The sequence below is a fragment of the Corticium candelabrum genome, chromosome 12 (assembly GCF_963422355.1).
Source record: "Corticium candelabrum chromosome 12, ooCorCand1.1, whole genome shotgun sequence".
NCBI lineage: Eukaryota > Metazoa > Porifera > Homoscleromorpha > Homosclerophorida > Plakinidae > Corticium > Corticium candelabrum.
Genome location: NC_085096.1, coordinates 1,057,501 through 1,076,475, shown reverse-complemented (window position 1 = coordinate 1,076,475; position 18,975 = coordinate 1,057,501). Strand labels below are relative to the sequence as shown.

Sequence of the window (18,975 nt, the reverse complement as noted above, 5' to 3'; positions counted from 1 at the left end):
TATTGTTCGACAATCATGCAGTCTTGTCGCTGGTCGGGTCGTTCGTCAAATAGCCAAATGCTACAAATTCCTCCTCGCACTACATACAGTGTAACGTATTCGCTTCCTTTAATCTGGAGCTTGCCAGCCTCAGACCCGTGTAGCTACTGTCTGCTCCCCATAAGTGTGAACTTTGAAAATCATCAATATCTCCGCTGTTTTCTGGACTTCCGCGATGATCTCGGTATCGTTAGAAACCGCTAGGTCTGGCATTTCTGTTTATCAAATAATCTAAGCCTTTCCTATAAACGAAACGAAAGGATAATACTCTTGCATATCAAAGACAAACGGGTGGAGCAAAGTTATTATCCAATTATGTTGTAAGGCCAACGGATCAGCAACTGGAACCATTTAAGATAATTGGTCTAGCATGGTTCAACTGGAGCAGCTCCTAGTGCTCTAATGAGCACACCTGGTGGGACCTCTACTTTGTTACTCACTTCCGAGTTCACACTTACGGGGAATAGACAGTACGTGTGGCGTTTCACGGTCTGGAAGGCCGAGGAAACTAGCGCAACGCATTGGAGCTCCAAGGACTAAAAGGTTATCTATCGCGCATGCTCCATTTTTGTTTCTAACATGGCGGGCAAGCACGGCTTCAGAAATTCCGTATGTGTCGAACTAGAAATGAGCACAGGAAGATGACAGTCATGGTTCTAAAAACGACTGTGCGCAAGTGAAACGAAAGCAGACCGATGGTATGTAGGCTACAAACCACGATAGAGTTGTCTGTAATCTAGAACTTACATGCTACGCCATGTTGGCATACTAACAACTTTTAGTCTCCCGTAGCCAGACCCCTTTCCGTTGCGTTGTACTTCCGGTGTGCCAGCGGATTTGTTCGGCCGCGGATTTGTTCCGGTTGACCAATTGCGCAAGCGCAGTAACTAAAAGGTGTGCAATACGCTTGCGCACATCTTGTCCCTCGGATCTCCAGACGCTGTTTTATGTTGTCTTCTTCCGCGGATTTGTTCCGGGGCGGGGTAGAATTGCCGACACCTAGAAATTGTTTAGCGCATGCGTGGTACATGTCACACCTTTATTTTTGTTCCTTTGGCCATGTTATAGCTTGTACAGGCTTCAGAGGCTTCTTTGTAGTTTACGCAACCTGCAGCTGTGAACTGTCGCGATCGGTGGCTTGTACTCTCCGATCACTAGATAATTAATTCACTAGATAATTATCTAGTGTGAATAGACGTACGACAGGCTACGACAGTGAAAGGTATGGAATGGGTATCTAGACATGTTTTTGACGCTTTTGAAGAATCAAATGTGTTCGGTATTTGTGGTTTACCGCATGCAGTGACGCCGAATAGAAATTCGTTTGTAATTTTCTACTTGTGTTGTAGGCTATAATAGACTGTTGTAGCAGTTAGTTTAAATCTGCATGTGCACAAAATTCCTTGTGTGTACCTTCATGCTGTAATTAATTAATTAATTAATTAATTGACAATCTAATGCAGTGGAGTAAATGGATATACAATTGACTAATTAGTTGATTATTTGAAAGTTTATGTGTTATTGTTAAATCTACATACTAACCCAGGTTACTGAGGTACATTACTGAACTGAGTGTTTAATTATGTTGGGCATATGTGAGCTGCTGGCATGAGCTGTTTGATGCAATAATGCAGTGGAGTTGATAGATTTTGAGATAAATATAATTTGGTGTTCTGATGATGATAATAATTGTAATTTTCTTTTTAAATTGGTTATAGTATGGTTGGCTTATTCATAGTATGATATCAATAAAGTTGTGTTCTTTTGGTTTGTCATGTTTAACAACAACAACAACAACAACAATAATAATAATATAATAATAATAATAATAATAATAATGGTACCGGCATCATCCTGATAGGCTTGTGGAGACGGATGACATTACTATGATGTGGGATACCACCATCTCCACTGCAAGGAAGATCAAAGCCAATCGTCCAGACATCTGTCTCAGAAATAAGAAGACAAACACTTGTCGTCTTATTGATATCAGCTGTCTTGCTGATGGCAACATTGGCAAGAAACATGCTGAGAAGTTGGCGAAGTACAGCGACTTGCGAGTGGAGATAAGCCGCGTGTGGCATTGTCGAACACTGGTGGTTCCGGCGGTCTTGGGAGCTTTGGGCACAGTGCACGCAGGTATTGCACGGTGGCTGGACATTATTCCAAGTCATCACAACCTGCAGCACTTACAGAAAACAGTGCTTCTGGGATCTACTCGGATCCTTCGTAAAGTCATGTCTTCTTTCTAGACAGCCGTGATGGTCTAAGTACTTCTGAAGCAGGGTTTGCTTCCGGTACTTGTAATAGACTTTACAAACCAGACTGATCTGGTTGAGCACGACACATAATAATAATAACGTTTTGCTTGTTTTCCTAATCGGTACAAGAGTATTGGATGCATTACGACCGTGTTACCTGCTGTTTTGGCTAGTGCAGGTTCCTGCAAGAAAAATTAAGGGTGTGGTCAAGAAATTACAAGAAATTTGTTTCGTTCAATATACGTATTGTTTTAGCCAATGGTTACAAGGAGAGTCTATTTGCTTGCTGTAGAAAGTACATACAGAAGCAAACTGTCGTCTGTTCGTCTTTGCGCATGCAGCAGGGTGTTTACACCTCAAGATCTTGAAAGATCCTGGAAGACCACCGCAGCTGCCAAGATCTTGGTTTGGTTTTGTAATATATGTAGACGGTAGAAGGTAGTTTTAGTTTGTATTCTTGTACTGACTTATTTCTAGGTTTTTTGTGATTTAGCTCACTTGGTCGACACAAGTTGTTCCGCAATTTCGTGCCACGTAGAACCCAAGATCTCTGTCAACTTTACTGAAATGTTAGTTGGGCATGTGTGAAGATGTTAATGGAATCTAACTGTATGACATGATTTTTTGACTTGTTCTAGTTACTCTTGAGTTAACAGATGCCATCAAGAAATGCTCAAGGTCTAAGAACAGCAAGATATTTCAAGTTCTTACCAAGAATGTATACAAGCATTGATTTATACTTTTCAAACTGTAACGGCTATGGCCTATATATTCTACCTATGTGTAGTGAAAACAAATGTATGATGTATAGACTTACATGCTGTTGCTCATGTAGATAGTCTGGCATTTTTACTGTTCTAAAAATTTTATAGCACGTATATATTGCAGCTAGATACTACTAGTGAATTTGTAGCATTATATTATTAATATCAAGTATCCTACCTTTTTAAACTATAACGGTCTGTAGAAGTTTGCATAAAAAGTTATTTCCTGTATACACACATTTGCAGAAGTGGTGATTAGATATTTGCATACTAATACTCAATTTAATTAATTAAACAATTTATACCAGCAACAGAAATATTATTGAAAATATGTAGTACCTCTATATATGTTGCTGGTATAAATTATTGCTTGTGAAGGCTTCGAATTTATTGGCATTTTGCAACCAATTGCAACTAATTATATTAAATAAAGAAATAAATATGAATAATTGAAACTATTTCAAAAGGTTAACATGATCAGTGAGATCAGTGAAGTTTGTAGAAAGTGAATGGTTGGAGAAGTAGTGATCAGATGTGCCCATACTGATCGGCCAATTACAAATACAAATAATCGGAGCTGGTATTACAAGAAAATTCAATTCCTTTCAAACTTAATTAATATTTGCGTAGGACAACTCATATCATCAATAGAAAACAATTTGAATCAGATCGAAGCACCTTGATTAAGTGCCATCCCTGCCAGCCACTTGAAACATTGTAATTCATTAGCACTTTGCAGCTAAAGTGATATGCAAATAACTATTATAGATAAAGATATTAATAGTAATTATTGAAGCTCTTTTAAAAGATTAACACGGCCAGTAGAAGTTTGTATGTGCAGTTTTACTCCATAAATAAGCTGCACATTTGTAGAAGTAGTGATCAGATATGTCCATAATTATCGGTCGATTCCAAATAATCGGAGCTCTAATATTACATGAAGATAACATTCAATTCCTTTCAAACTTAATATATGTGTAGAAAACTCACATCGTCACTAGAAAAACAATTTTAATAAGAAGCACATTGATTAAGTGCCATCTCTATCAGCCACTTGGATACGCTGTAATTCATTAGCATTTTTCATCTAAAGTGAGATACATAACTATTATAGATGAACATATTAATATTAACTACTGAAACTGTTTCAAAAGATTAGCATGTCCAGTAGAAGTTTGTATGTGTAGTTTTGCTTCAGAAACTGCACATTTGCAGAAGTAGTGCATGATCAGATATGCACATGTTTAATTAACAACTGATTTCAAGAATTGGTGCACTTGTATATATTGCAAGATGATGCCATATGCATTCAGTTGTCTTAGATTCAAAAGTTGTTTTAATTAAACAACTAGAATTAGATTAGAAAGTACGTATACCAAAATTGAACAGTATACAAACTACCTAAAGATTTCACAATTATGCTGTACTGATCTACACTTGAAGACAGACCTAAAGAACATTATTATTAAGATTAATAAATTGATATTACTTATTAATTTTTTGGAAAAGATTTACATAATAGAAGTTTGTATAAGCAGTTTTACTTATCAACTACATATTTTCAACCTAATGTCAGTATGTGCTTACATATCACGTGACCTTTAGGTGCGCTCATTTGTCCATTGCAGGTGTTTTATCAGCGATACAACACCTAATTATAAGGTCAACCATAACACTTCACAAGAGCAATCAACATTAACCCTCTACTAGTATTCAATTACCTAGTAATTCTACTATGAACATATAGCCCTTAATTAAAGTTGTACTAGTAGTCTGCAATAATGTTCTGCAATGCTCCAACCAACCGTTTGATGACATACTGTACAACATACGTATTCGCGTAGTGTAACCTTTTCATGAATAAGTGGTACGTACCTCTCTTTCTGCTAATACTAGCACGTACATGTGTGAGAATGTGCTGGTGGCAACAAGTTCAGCACAGTGTAACTGAAACATTACAGTAAAGATATGCAATAGTTTTGAAATTGTCCAGTTCTAAACAATTTGGTAAATACTGCCTCTTACCAATTTAACATGTAGCACGCGTTCCTCAACTAAGTACAGACACCGTAGATCTAAATTTTATGTTGCAATGCTTCCAGGAAGTTGAGAGAAAATTCATACAAGCAAGTTGTGTTATATGTGTTGTGTTATATGTGCATGTTTAATGCTCTAGATTTAGTAATGGTGGGGATTGATTAGTACCAGCCCACATACCTTCTACCTCAAATTAAAAATGCAAACAAATTTACTTGTGAACTTTACACATTTAGGTATAATGAAATGTCGAGTGATCGAATGCCATGCAAAAGCCAAGAGAAAAACTTGCGGAGTCCAAACTGCTTTGTGAATATGTGCATTTAATTACAGTTACATATTTAATAGAAGCAACTAACATTTGTTGAGTTACGGTTACATGCACGCAAACTCGAAATATTGTCCAAGCAAACTGAGTAAGTGTACTCGACGGACAAAGAGAAGCTATAATGAAGAGGCTCGATCGTGAGGTAATCCTGTTGTGGTCACTTGGGCATCATATCACTACAGACAGCTGCAAATGCACCACAGATATCATAACTAGAATAGAACAGTCACATTATGACTAGCAGAGTGACTCATTATAAATTCTATTACATTAGATCTAGAGTGCTAGTAGATAAGAAATGTTCGAGAGAAAGAGATCGAGAGAGATCGAGAGAGAGAGAGAGAGAGAGAGAGAGAGAGAGAGAGAGAGAGAGAGAGAGAGAGAGAGAGAGGATCGAGTTCTCATGCCAAGAATCAGAGTACGTGCTATTAAAGGTAAGCGACAACAGCATGGCAACAAGCAGTTTGTGTACAAAAAATAAAGAGTAAGCCAATTACCTATATTATATGTTAAATGGTTTATTTGCAGCACAGAACAATTCCATTTAGTTGCCTACACTCTAAACAAGGTTGTTGTGGGATCATTACAATTACCCTAGTCTATGTTAAATGATTTATTTGCAGCACAGAACACTTCAATTTAATTGCCTATACTCTAAACAAGGTTGTTGTGGGTCATTATAATAGCTAAGAAAAGACGTCTTCAGCTAGCAAAGAAGAAGTATGTGTCACCACTGCTCTGACAATGATGACTATAACTTAATTAGAGCTCATGATATTTCAATTTGACCAGCTATAGCCCTGACTTTGAGCTAAATTCATGCATTCAGATTGTGTACACCTGTCGAAATTCATCATGTCAAATAGAAATCCTATTACGTATCAAGAAGCGTTTAGGTACTTGAGTGAATCCCATGGTGGAAGGTATGTACAAGGTGCTACAGAAAGCAGAAAAAGAGCCATACAGAAGTTCACTAGTGAGAGGGTGACCATGAACAATGGTGTTCTGTACTACTCCGAAAGCAACAGTGAGAGTGAAAAGATCAACAGACAGTGGATTCAAAACTAGGAGTTGAAGGAGCAGATTCTTCAGTCGATCCATGACAATCGCATGGGAGGCTGCAGTCACTTTGGCAGAGACAAAACACGCGAAAAAGTATGCTCCAGGTATTTTTGGCATGGCATTTGTGAAGACATTGACCAGTACATCAAGACGTGTGAGACATGTCAAAAGGTAGAACAACTCAAACTTAGCAAAAAATACCAGGAATCTACATAATAACAACAACAACTATAATAATAAATTATAAGTAGAGTACGTCCTTGGCAAACGACTATGTTCTACAACAGCTGCATGTTAAATGTTATCAGCTGTTATTGATCTATTCTAGGCAAATCCAAAGTTTTCTAAAACTTCCTCAGAGCTTACTTCCATCCCAGTGAAGAGTGCTTGGCATCGAATTGGAGTAGATCTTGTGGGTCCACTGCCTGCAACACCTACCGGGCACAAGTGAGATCTGAGTCACATTCATGCATTTACACATTTATGCAACAATTAATACACACACACACACACACACACACACACACACACACACACACACACACACACACACACACACACACACACACACACACACACACACACACACACACACACACACACACACACCACACCACACCACACCACACCACACATTAATACGTGTTTTTAGATACATCATTACTTGTATGGACTACTATACAAAATGGGCAGACGCTGCTGCATTGTACACCAAGTCTGCTGTAGAAGTTGCACAATTCCTCACAACTTTGTTTTGCCGACACGGACTGCCCGTGCTTGTTATGTCAGACCAAGGCAGGGAATTTGTCAATTGCCTCAACCACAAATTATTTGAAACAACAGGAGTCAACCATCTAATTTCAACAGCCTACCATCCCCAAACCAACGGACTGATTGAGAAGTTCAATCAGACGCTACAAAGATCCCTTCTGAAGATGGTTGGAGAGAACCAGGGTGACTGGTTCAAGTACTTGGACTCAGTATTGTTTGCATATAATACCAGTAAACAAGCATCATCAAAATATTCGCCATTTTTCCTCCTTTATGGACGAGACGCAAGACTTCCTGTTGATCTGCTAGCAAAGCCAAAAGGCCAGAACTGCGTATGTATGCATGTAGGTATATGACACTAATGACAGAAAAGACATTTGCTACTCTCACGGACAACAATTGCAGTTGCATCGCTTTTCATAACTATTTCAACAGGTATGGTATGTATCTGCTCACTAAGTCTTTAGCTAATAGCTGTACTAAGTACAGGATTAGGAAGGAGACCCTACGATACTGTAGATATCATTTCACTTTCTCCACCAGCATGTGATTACTCCATAATGAATAACCAAGGGTTATAGTGGACACTCACTGGGTGAGTTTGACCTTTGGTCAAGAAGGATAGGGTACTCTACATATCTTTTCTATGACACAGGGAATCCGACAGAAAACCTTAGTGGAGTTTTTTGGGGTTTTGGGGGGTTTCACAAGAAAACCCTTCTAAAACCCTGTAAGGGTTACTGATACAATTACCCTGGAGGGTTTTCAAAACCCCTTCTAAAACTCCTTTCAAGGTTTTGAAGGATTTTCGTTATCACTGGTGGTTTAAAAATAGCATATTGATATAATTTTGTATGGAAATGTCCTTAATCCGATTAATTAAATGGGATAGATATAAGATTGGATCTAATCAAGTCCCGCCTTAAATTGAATTGGCAGAGTGTACCTATTTATAGCATGTGGTCTCTTAATAAATAAAATAGATATTAAATAAATATTTAAATCCCGCCTTTGACATAGCGCGCGTTTTCAAGGTAGCATGTGTCACGAGTGTATACATGTACTTGAATCGTTCATTTATTACTATTCAGCTACTAGACCACAGTACGGTACACTGCAGGCTTAGCTAGGTGATTAGAAGATATCTACAAAACTAGTGTCCTCGTGGCGATCGAAGGCTACGCGGTTTGCTAGTCTGCTTTTTCACTTGGTTTCTGATGATTCTCTTGCCCAGGTGATGAATCGCTAGCAGCAGCTTCGGTTTCTTCCAGTGTAACCGTCATGAGCGACCTTTGGTTGAGCACTCAGAAGATTTTATCGTTTTCTAATAGAAAGCAGTTGTTGTAGTTGCAGTAACGCAGACAAGAAGACACAAGAGGTACCTGTATTTGTATTATCGAATCTTCTCCAAAAGCCTCAATCTCAGCCCCATACATATTTGTACAGGAAGAAACTGTCGACATCTTTGAGGTGGGGTAGGCCTCTTCATCGATGTTTTCACCTACGTACAATACCAACAGAAAATGTGAAGCATCTGAAGTTGTTAGCGACAATCAAAGTACCTAGCCGTTTCTGACAGCTAGACCACGTTCAACCAAGACCGTACAACAGCGTAATTTCGTAGTTGAAGTCTAGATAAGGCAAGAAAGACCATTGTAGGTGACCATGAAGCAGCTACTGGAGCGCTGGCGTGACAAAGTATACCTTTTGGACTAGGGACACGTCCTTACTTGTCGCTGGACTGTGCTGTTGCAGGTGAAGGCATAGGATGCGTAATCGTCTTGCAGCCGCCGACGCTAGACGACCGCCAAAACAGATCGACCGTTGAACTTGAACTGCCGGTTGAGTTCAAGTGCCCGCGTATTTGCTATTTGAACAGTGCGTGATGGTGATTGGCTACAGGCAAGGCTCCCGTTCAGGTGCGATTTCCAAGCTTGATGCCGATTGGTTCATTTCGATCCTCCTTGATCCTACTACTGATGTTGCAATACCGGTCACATCGTGTCAGTCTCCAGGTGGGAGCTGTTTAGTCTCTCTCAATCGTTCTAATTGCTGGTCTACTGCCCGCTAAGTATGAAAGTAAACAATAGCATCGTTTGGTAGGCGTGATCTTGGATCACCAGTGCTCCCAGGGTAAATTGACATGACTAACAAAACATTTCAAAATTTTTTGTCTTCAGTTCTAAAAGGTTAGAGAAAGAGAAAGAAATAGGGAAAGTGCAGCTCTCTCTAGGCTGTAAAACTAATGAGTTACTGAATAGTTTACAATTTACAAGTATGTAGTGAGGTGCCTCGGAATTCTAACACCTTGCTCGTGCCCACCGTGCGGTTTGATTTCTCTCTCACAATTTGTAGCAAGACCAATAAGCTGTAGCCCAAGTTAATTTGTGCGCTGTTCATGAAGTCAGGGCTGTAAGAAATTTCTCGAGAAACATTCTCGAGATTAGCATCTCTAGACAACATTGACGAATTGCTAACTTGCATTAGATTGCAATTGTTCTGCTGCCATCATTGGAACGATCTTCACCAAGTCCTAGATCTGTAATTACTGCTGTGGACTGGACAACAATTGTATATACCGGTAACTTGCAATTGGCAATCTTAATTAAATGGTTTGCTAGGGTTACGCAAGGGATCTGGGATGTTTCAGGGTTTTGAAGGGTTACGGTGGGTAGTGGACTGCACTACGAACTCGTGCCGTAGTTCAGTTGAGAGCATTCCATCTGCCTGTTTCTCTGTTGTAGATGAGTTTACAGATGGAGAGGGTCATGACGTACGCTGCAAAATGCTGACAGCGGTTCTTGCAACCGAAATGTAAGGCAGAAGGCGTGGTTCAAGAGGTGTGGCGTTTCAAGCCTTGTGGTTTTACGTAGGCACGCCCTAGAAAACCCCACAAAACACCTAAAATCTGACAGGGTTTTCTGTCGGATTCCCTGTGTCTAGGTCGCTCTAGGTTGTGTAGCTAACTCATCAATAAGTAATACAAGATTTGTGAGTTCTCAACGGCGACAAAATTTACGCAACTTTTCTTAGGATGGTAGAACTATTGGACATGCAGATGCAGGAGGACAACGGAAGTACGCTAGGTGGAACAATAACAATGCATGCTGCGCTGCGTAAATCCTGTGACGCAGCAGTCACGCTGACGTTAGAATCTAGAAATGTGTTACACATCCTATGCCAGGATGCCGATTCCGTCAAGGCGGTGTTTTTAATTGAGTCTGACGCTTCGGCAGGGTTAATTAAGTTAACACACACGCACACACACGCGCGCACGCACACTAACCTGAGCAATGCTTTCGCTCACTCTGGCTTTCGGCCGATGCCGTTCAAGTGCGTTTAGGCGTCTGTAATCAGTGCATTGTCTTACATCCTCCGTGTAGGGTAACGCCTTCCAAATCGACTTCCGTAGATGCCAAAAACGCCACTAGAAGAACGAGAAATTGGGCCATCACTGCAACAACACAATTCGACGCATTGATGTACTTTTTCTTGCGACTTTGTATTCTCTCAACGCACCACTAACGACTTCACGGTGTTACGGGGATTTGTGCACCCGGTGATTTGTGTACCCTTGCGCTTTGCTCGCGATTCCAGACCGTCGACTCGATGCTCCAGACCTCATGTCGGGTACACATATCACCGGCCATGATGCAAAGCTGCTGGTGATTTCGGACCCCGGTGATTTGTGTACCCTTGTGCTTTCCTCGCCGTCCCAAACCGTGACAACGTTTCAAGCAACTGATATTACTGAATACTCGTCTCTAGGCGTCGTTTTGTGAGTGAAGTCTAGTACGTAACCAAGCAATCTGTTGACCAGCCTGACGTTGTTGATGCACGAGGGAGATTCACTCCAACATTAGCTGGAGACGATTGCAGACTCAGCTGCAGGCATAGATGGGTCTACGAGCCTGCAGTTCTCAACTTGCAACTGGAGATCGCTGTAGGAGCATTGATGTGCACGTGTGTATGCCAACTAGAGACTTATGGACGACCTGGTCATCTGTACACACGGACGGACGGAAATCTTAACACAGCTGGCAATTTAATTAAGGTAAGTATATAGAAGATATCGTTGTCAAATGTTTAACTAAGGTTCTAGATTCTGACTTAGTTCACAGTTTCAACTTTGTATATTTAAAGTTGATGTATTAATTGAACAAATTAATACTGAAGCTGTGTATAGCAAGACATTTTTATCTACATTTAGCGCAAATCCAAGGCTCACTACCTGACAATGTGACACATCTGTGATGATACAAGTTTTTACAGACGTAACACTCTACCATCTTGCCATGTGTCTTTGGCAACAAACACGTGCAGTGCAAAGAAATATAAAAGTGACTTCTGTCACATGTTTCCAGTGGCTTGTCTTCTTCCATTGGAAAAGGTGAGAGCTCCTCTCGATCCAAACAGTAAATCAGATGTTGTCGCATTTTGGAAATATCAAAATGCTTGATGGTTGCATCATCTCCTAGAGCTGCATGAAATGCATATGCTATTGCAAATAGCCCGCAATTTTACCATTTTGTTGCTGTTGCACTGGCATTTGTTCTACCATGAGAATGTTGTCTTTGTGAGCCAATTGATAGATTTGCGCCAGCTGTGTTTCCGTACAAGGAGACAAGTGTAGGCCAACATTGCTGTCGTATAGTCATACTCGTTTGCCAAAGCAGGTTGAAGTCACCCAATGATGACTTCCTGTAAATGAATCTAAATAGCTGTACAAAAATGCATTTGTTATTATTACAAACCACATGAATGCTTATAGTATTATTTTAAGTGTAGTGTGGTGTAGTGTTGTGTTGTGTGTGTGGTGTTGTGTGTGTGTGTGTGTGTGTGTGTGTGTGTGTGTGTGTGTGTGTGTGTGTGTGTGTGTGTGTGTGTGTCTTGTCAGTGAGAGGGGTATTTATTTCATACCATCACTTGTTACATGAGCGAATCCGTAAGTCTGACAAAGGAGTGTTGACTCTAGTCCACTGATGAAGGGAAACTGCTTTAATAGAAGCTGATGAGCAGCATGCATGTGCTTGTCAGTTAGAAAGCCGTCGGCACACTTGCCTTGTATAATGCATTTATCAGTTTCATTGAGATTCAGACCATGTACCCACTGCAGAAGAAAATTTTATAACAAATCTTCTGGTTATTGCCACTGGCAAATTCAGTTGACTTACTCTTTGTGAACTCTCGGCAGCTGATGTTAGACTAGACAATGTTTGAGGCATACTTGCTCTCTTATTAACTACCTCAAACAAACTTCTTCCTTTACTGTTATACAGCTTTCTCATATCATATACCCACAGGCATAGGTCATCAAGTTGAGAGCTGCTGATGTTGACATACACGTTTTGATATCGAGACACCCTTGGCAATGAGAGTGCTTTGTCAGTTTCCCAGACCTTAATTAAGTCCACGTCTAGTAGTAATTGCAATTCTGGTGTTATTTCAGCTTTTGCAAAATCATTGAACTCTTGATGAACAACAGGATTTACTAGCACAAAATCACTAACTCGTTTTAATGTTGGCTTTTTCTCATATGTTTGACAGTCTAGCCACAGAGCCACGTCTACATTGACACTAAGCCAACATTCTTCAACAGAGCTTGTATGTTCAGCAAGCTGCAAAACACAAAGTACATGCAGTAACCATAACATAACTAATCAATATGTGCCAGTAGCTAGATGTAAGCATACCTCTCTCTCGTCGTCTTCTTCAGCTTTCCAAGCCTCCCATATTGCTCCTGTGCGCCACAGCCGTAACAGACTTTGATCAAATAGCTGACGTTCTAAATCTGAGAAATTTGGCTTGCTGTTGCCCTTAATCCTAGTAGCAGCTGATTCATCATCTTTACTTGTCGCATTTGCCAATTCGTAGATCATCAGCTGACTAATATTAACTTTGCGCTTCATTGTTGAATTAGTTTTGATGCAACGAAGGACACAGTCACCAGATGCAGTCATTTCTATAACTCTGTATGGTCCAAGCCAGGTGTCTTCCATCTTATGACCTTTCGTTGTCCTTTTTAGCATATTTAATCGCAAAACAGTCTGTCCAACCTGGATAGAGTTTACTACAGCTCCTTTTCTTTTTCTGTATTGTTGTTTCTGTCTTTCCTGACTGTTTTCAATGTTTTCTTTTACTTGAGGGAAAACTTTGTTTCTCATTTCCTTTAGATGACGTACTGCTTGCTGCACATCACCCAACTGACTGACAGAAGTGATCTCACTGTTTTCAGCTTCTAAAGGAAACCTAGCTTCTCGTCCATGCATTAAAAAGAAAGGAGTGAACTTGGTGGACTCTTGAACACTGGTTCGAATAGCAAAGAGAACTGGGTCAAGGAGTTCATCCCAGTCTTCTTCATGCTCTATTACCAATTTTTCAAGGCATCTATGTAGTCATAATACTCTAATTGCAATAGAACTACACTTATCTTCTTATATTGTTTATCTTACTTTCTAATTGTTTGATTTGTTCTTTCATCTAGTCCGTTAGACTGAGGATGATAAGCAGCTGTTATTCTTTGCCTGACATTGAATTGACAATGGAGTACCTTGCACACCTGTTGAAGCAAACACAGTATAAACATTCAATTAGTGGTACATACACCTACAGGTGAAGCAAAATTTACATTGGACATACACGATTTAATTAACAAGCACATAGGACATATCTCATACAACCTGGTTATACAGCCTGGTTGACAAACTTTCTGCCTTGATCAGTGATAATATCATTTGGTGCTCCATGCCTACAGTAATCAGTGTACAAAGCCCTGGCCACTGTAACAGCAGTTTTGTCTGATATGGGGAAAGCTTCAACCCATTTACTGAAATATCGTGTCATTGTTAGTATGTATTGGTTTCCTTGACATGTCATTGTTAGCGGTACCATGAGATCAATTCCAACTAGACTCCACACTTCTGAACGAACAGGAATAGGGTGGAGTTCGTTTGACTGCAATTTGAGAACAGAATTCATCATCTGGCACCTATCACATTTTCTTATCTAGACAACATTAATTGTGCTAGTTAAATTATTTTACAAGATTAGTAACAAAAAATTTCTACCTGATTTGCGATATCAATGTACTGGTTTGGCCAGTAGTATCTGCTCCTTATTTTGTCAGTGATTATAGTTCTTCCCAGATGACCGCCGGTTGGATTTACGTGACACTCCTACATCAATCAACAGAATGATTCTTCACTCATATATATATAGCTATATTTCAAATAACTGCAACTAATTTTATTATGATGCACTAGCCTGAAAGGCACGATCTTGCTCATTTTTGCTACCAAGTGCCAGTCTGAGTAAACCTGGAGTCTTTGTGTTGTACAACCTTCCATCTTGAACTGTAAAATCTTTTGCTCTTCTTCTAAATGACTTTCGTTTCCTGCTTGAAATATCAGTGTAGTTTGTCCCTCCAGAGACTAGGAACTCTTTGTATGAGTTCACAATGTTTTCCGACCATTGTTCTGCTGAAGTTACAGTATCTACTTCCTACCACATCATTAAAGTAATCGTTGCAATTGTTTAGAGCATTTCTCCAATACTAATGCATGCAGATGTCAATGCTATGTTACTGTAGCTTCTACGTCTGACTCTGCATCCGTCAACTCTGGATTGTCCATATGGCTCTATCACGCGCGTCCAGACTGAGACAACTTATTACAAGCCAAATAGAAGCATATTAGTACGAAATCGTAGATACAGCTACAACTCTAGAGTAGATCAACTGTAGCTAATCAAAGAATCAATTCTACGTGCTATGATACACAACTGCTCGCGACTGTAGACACTCAACTGCACAACTGCAACAACCTGCATCTGAATCCAGCGCTAGAGCTGTGTCTCTAAATATATAGTGTACCCTCGGCATGCATGCCGCAGTCATTATCCTATTGAGTCACATGTGACTGTGATCACAGTCATCTGGTTGAGTCACATGTGACTGTGATCACAGTCATCCGGTTGAGTCACAGTCACCATCCGGCAGTTCTAGGAGTCAGTCATCATCCAGTTGAGTCACAGTCATCATACATCCGGCTTCTTCTATTCAGTCATCATCCAGCTTCTTCATAGTCATCTTCCGGCCACGGGTGCAAATGTCACGAGATATTCGTTCTCTAGCTAAATGCAGATGTACAATAGATGATTGGGAACAGAGAGAATTCTAATTTGCATTGCGATCGCGAGTCCTGTAGCTTGAAAGCAGTCTGGGACGGCGAGGAAAGCACAAGGGTACACAAATCACCGGGGTCCAAAATCACCAGCAGCTTTGCATCATGGCCGGTGATATGTGTACCCGACGTGAGGTCTGGAGCATCGAGTTGACGGTCTGGAATTGCGAGCAAAGCGCGAGGGCGCACAAATCGCCGGGTGCACAAATCCCCGTGACAGCGGCACAAACGGCTGCCGAGGGCGTGACTCACATACGGATTGGGCGAATACGCCACCAAATCGGATTCGAAAGAACGTCCTAGGTATATTTTAAACCTAACGATCTCTATGACGTTTCTAATAATTAATTTTATGTATATATTGTTGTCACGTGGCATGGCTAACATGCGCAATGCCAAATCGGTTGGAGTAAAAATTGTGGGACGCAACGTCTAACTCGCGGACTGCGCATGCGCTACGAACCCCCCCGGAGAGGGAGTAGGGAGAAAATGGGTTGGTCTAAGTGCATTTCTACTGTTTACCTCTTAATTAACTGAAATGCTACAGCTGGTGTTGTTGCTCCTATAGCAACGCTTAGTATACAGAACATCCTGTTAGACGTCAGATGATCAGTGAGTGATGACGTCACACCAAAATGAAATTACTACAGAAAATTTACATGTACGCATTTGATATTGGCAGAATCCGCTCTCATGGCACAAAACCATCCAAGAAACCAACCAAAAGCATTTGAATTTAGTGTATTTTCGTAAGTCTAAAGTGAGTGCAAAGAGAGTTTATCTAGAGAGGTGCACGTGCAGGTGTTTAATGCGATGCTAAAAATATCAACGGTAACCAGCGATAGCAATCTAACCCTAGCGCGCGTCGTTGGTCGATCGGTTGGTCGTTGCACCTAGCGTTTTACGCCTCGGGTAACGAAGCATAGAAGTATCACATCGCAGACTTTCTGTTAGCTAATATACTTTAGTCACAAAGTGGTGAGCTCAGAGGCTAGCAACCAGATGTTGTTTGTTTGTTACTAGCTAAGCTAATAGCCAAGTCACCCTACTCGTCTATTTTTGGCTGTCTCCCGAGAAGCTCTATCAAAATCTCTACATCCGCCTAGACTGATGACTTGGTATGCTTGCTGTCTACGTTGGAATGAGTGCTTGCGTGAAGTACTAGTTCTCAATATAGGACGTTTGCAGGTACAGAATGTATGATCCTACCACAACTTCCAGTGCACACCTTGTAACCAACCGAACAGTACGCGCCAAAAACTCATTCATTTCCATATACGTAACTAGCTAGTGTACTTTCATTTCTCATTTCTTATTTTCATGGTTTTCATTTCACTTTCATTTATTTTATGAGTTTTTCGACTCCGACCTTCTCTGGCAATGAATTAGTAACTAGATCCGTCCATGCCTGAGTGCTAAACGTCCGCCTTTTTGCACTGCATCCGGTGTCAGTGTCCGCTCACCCTTGCACGCTACGTAATCGAGCCGTATAAATACAGAGCAGCTGAATGCTCAGAATCACAGTGCAAAGAGGGAGAACGGTAGACGGACAGCGTATCTAGAGGGAAGAAATGGGAAATTTCGTGGCAAGCCGTGGTACCAACCTTCTGCTCATCATTCTGCTCGCTGGATTGGTGCTCAACGTGGATTGTGTCGTTAGGAAATCGTTTGAAAGAGAAACAGAGGCGACAGTAAGCTTGCAATTGAAAGTTAGATATTTCTGTAGCTTCTCTACCTTCTTGTCTGTGTCTAACTAGCTAACTCCTTGCGCATCATGCATGGGCATCCTCTAGCTAATGGGTTTCATGGAAGTCTGGACATTCAGGATGCGCTAGTGATCACGTGGATGTAGCAATGGGACCTCGGGTAGAGCTTAGGTTGTGATTTCACGCTGGATACGTCATTCAGAGGCGTAGGCGTGTGAGACTGATTACTTCCTCTATGGGTCATGGGATATCCTGTTCGTTTAGTCATGGGACATCCTGGTACGTGCGTTTAGGTATGGACATCCTGGCATAATAGAGGCTCAGCCGGTGATCTTCCATAATCCTAACCCTAACCCTAACCGCTTCCTCTCTATCGTCCAATCACGATTTTACACGTTTGATGCACGTGTATTCACGATAACTGCTGATTGCAATGCCCGTCAATATTGGCTCTGTACTAATTAAATGCATCTGTAACTGAGTAGTCAATTGCTTTTACTGTCTGATGTTAGCGTGTGAGCTACACCTGGATGTCGTTAGCCTCGTACCAGACCATCTCGCGCCGTCATGCCCGGTTCCCGTATAACACGACAACGCCGGAGAAGGTCTGGGATCATCCCGCCTACTTTCTTCACCTAGTGTCACCTAGTGTCACCCCACATCATCTGCGTGTCACTCCACGTCACCAACGTCAACACTTTCATGCTCCTAGTTAATTATGAATCCATCCTTCCATCAAAGTTATGCTAACCGATTGCATACATTCACTGTTTACATTTCGTTTGTGTACAGCTGCATGAAAAGAGATTCATTTTGCTGCATGGAAAGAGATTCATTCACAGAGGAAGCTCAATCCTGAGTTCGATTCACGTTATCTGAAGCTGTGAGGTCCAATGTGACACCAACACTGAAAGGAAACAAGTAGAGTACGAATGGAATGTCAAGTCGGTTGCAAGACATTCCGTGTGACACCTGAGAATAACTATTAGACTAATCGTATTAGTAGCCTGAGGCTTGGTGACATACGAGCTATGTTGATCATCTAATAGCATAAAGGGTAGGCGGGATGATCCCAGACCTGTTGTCGTGTTATACGGGAACCGGGCACGACGGCGGGAGAGGGTCTGGTGTACGAGGCTACACGTCGTCTTCTCCTTTGTCTTCCTTTTCGTTCTTGGAGGAATAGGCAGCGCATGCAAAACAACTTCTAGTCGCATAGGGTGTCGTACGTTGCATGCATTAAACGAGTAGACCATCTACTCTACAAAACGTGGTATTTGCATTCAGCGCAAGGTGATGTGCAGAGCTATGATTTGCGTACATTGCGGTCGACCTTTGGTTGGCCTCTGTGGTAAACTTTGAGCCTAGGGCTCTTAGAACGACAGACAGACAACGAGAAGAGCTGGAAAAGTCGACCTGTTGTTTGTAGACTTGGATGGCACGTGTCGAGACTACACGCACTTGCGTCAGAGCAAAATTACATTAGCAAAGAGCCAAGACCAAAGTCTCAAGTACATCCCTATCGAGGATGCACAAACATTGAACGGCACTCTGATTGGAGGATAGAGAGTCGGCGGTTTGTTTGAGTGGCGAATGTCTCCAGCCGGTCTTTCTCCGCCGCAGAAGACTGACCGGCTGGACTCTCGAGCCTAGGCATAATTGGAAAGCGCCGACACTTATGAAGAGGCGGAGTCTCAACAAACCTATAAAATCTTTTATCTTTGCTTTGATTCTTTCGGGCAGAAGTGTGAAGTGACGGAGGGGTGGATGCCATACTAGAAATTGTGTCTTTACATTGCCACACACACACACACACACACACACACA

At 41.2% G+C, this 18,975-nt stretch overlaps 2 protein-coding genes and 2 long non-coding RNA genes across 9 annotated transcripts in view; 2 read left to right on the top strand and 2 right to left on the bottom strand.

Moving 5' to 3' along the window:
- The first annotated feature begins 628 nt into the window (after nucleotides 1–628).
- Nucleotides 629–3,247, top strand: LOC134187962 (uncharacterized). 4 transcript variants are annotated; one of them, XR_009971213.1, is made up of 4 exons: nucleotides 629–737; nucleotides 1,901–2,500; nucleotides 2,556–2,869; nucleotides 2,939–3,247. It is a non-coding gene; the product is annotated as an uncharacterized LOC134187962 (long non-coding RNA). The 4 variants fall into 4 exon arrangements; XR_009971211.1 differs by having other exon boundaries at nucleotides 1,901–2,869; XR_009971212.1 differs by lacking the exon at nucleotides 629–737 and adding an exon at nucleotides 807–1,261 and having other exon boundaries at nucleotides 1,901–2,869.
- Nucleotides 3,248–8,331: 5,084 nt separating this feature from the next.
- Nucleotides 8,332–9,285, bottom strand: LOC134188243 (uncharacterized). Of its 2 annotated transcripts, XR_009971306.1 has the most exons (4): nucleotides 8,967–9,285; nucleotides 8,825–8,893; nucleotides 8,645–8,763; nucleotides 8,332–8,586 (listed from the first exon to the last, which is right to left on the bottom strand). It is a non-coding gene; the product is annotated as an uncharacterized LOC134188243 (long non-coding RNA). The 2 variants fall into 2 exon arrangements; XR_009971305.1 differs by having other exon boundaries at nucleotides 8,645–8,893.
- Nucleotides 9,286–11,105: 1,820 nt separating this feature from the next.
- LOC134188212 (uncharacterized) lies at nucleotides 11,106–14,433 on the bottom strand. Of its 2 annotated transcripts, XR_009971296.1 has the most exons (8): nucleotides 14,330–14,433; nucleotides 13,943–14,267; nucleotides 13,715–13,821; nucleotides 12,956–13,649; nucleotides 12,437–12,880; nucleotides 12,183–12,372; nucleotides 11,821–11,983; nucleotides 11,106–11,760 (listed from the first exon to the last, which is right to left on the bottom strand). XR_009971296.1 is itself a non-coding variant. In XM_062656410.1 (7 exons), the coding sequence occupies exons 2-7, from the start codon at nucleotides 14,006–14,008 to the stop codon at nucleotides 11,976–11,978; spliced, it is 1,509 nt and encodes a 502-aa protein (XP_062512394.1). In that variant the 5' UTR covers nucleotides 14,009–14,267; nucleotides 14,330–14,433; the 3' UTR covers nucleotides 11,106–11,975. The 2 variants fall into 2 exon arrangements, 1 of the variants encoding a protein (XP_062512394.1); XM_062656410.1 differs by having other exon boundaries at nucleotides 11,106–11,983.
- A 2,548-nt stretch (nucleotides 14,434–16,981) lies between these two features.
- Nucleotides 16,982–18,975, top strand: part of LOC134187918 (uncharacterized) — a 2,957-nt gene continuing 963 nt past the window's right edge. The window contains exon 1 of the mRNA XM_062656095.1: nucleotides 16,982–17,133. Within this exon, the coding sequence (XP_062512079.1) occupies nucleotides 17,014–17,133 (120 nt within the window). The 5' untranslated portion in view covers nucleotides 16,982–17,013. The remainder of the gene's footprint in view (nucleotides 17,134–18,975) is intronic.

Excerpts from the sequence above, each read along its gene's own strand:
- LOC134188212 (XM_062656410.1), bottom strand. The coding sequence starts at position 14,008 with ATGGAGCACCAAATGATATTATCACTGATCAAGGCAGAAAGTTTGTCA. Across the intron at positions 12,881-12,955 it reads AAGAAGACGACGAGAGAGAG|CTTGCTGAACATACAAGCTC; the intron begins GTATGCTTACAT and ends TGTGTTTTGCAG. Across the intron at positions 12,373-12,436 it reads CTGCCGAGAGTTCACAAAGA|TGGGTACATGGTCTGAATCT; the intron begins GTAAGTCAACTG and ends TTTCTTCTGCAG.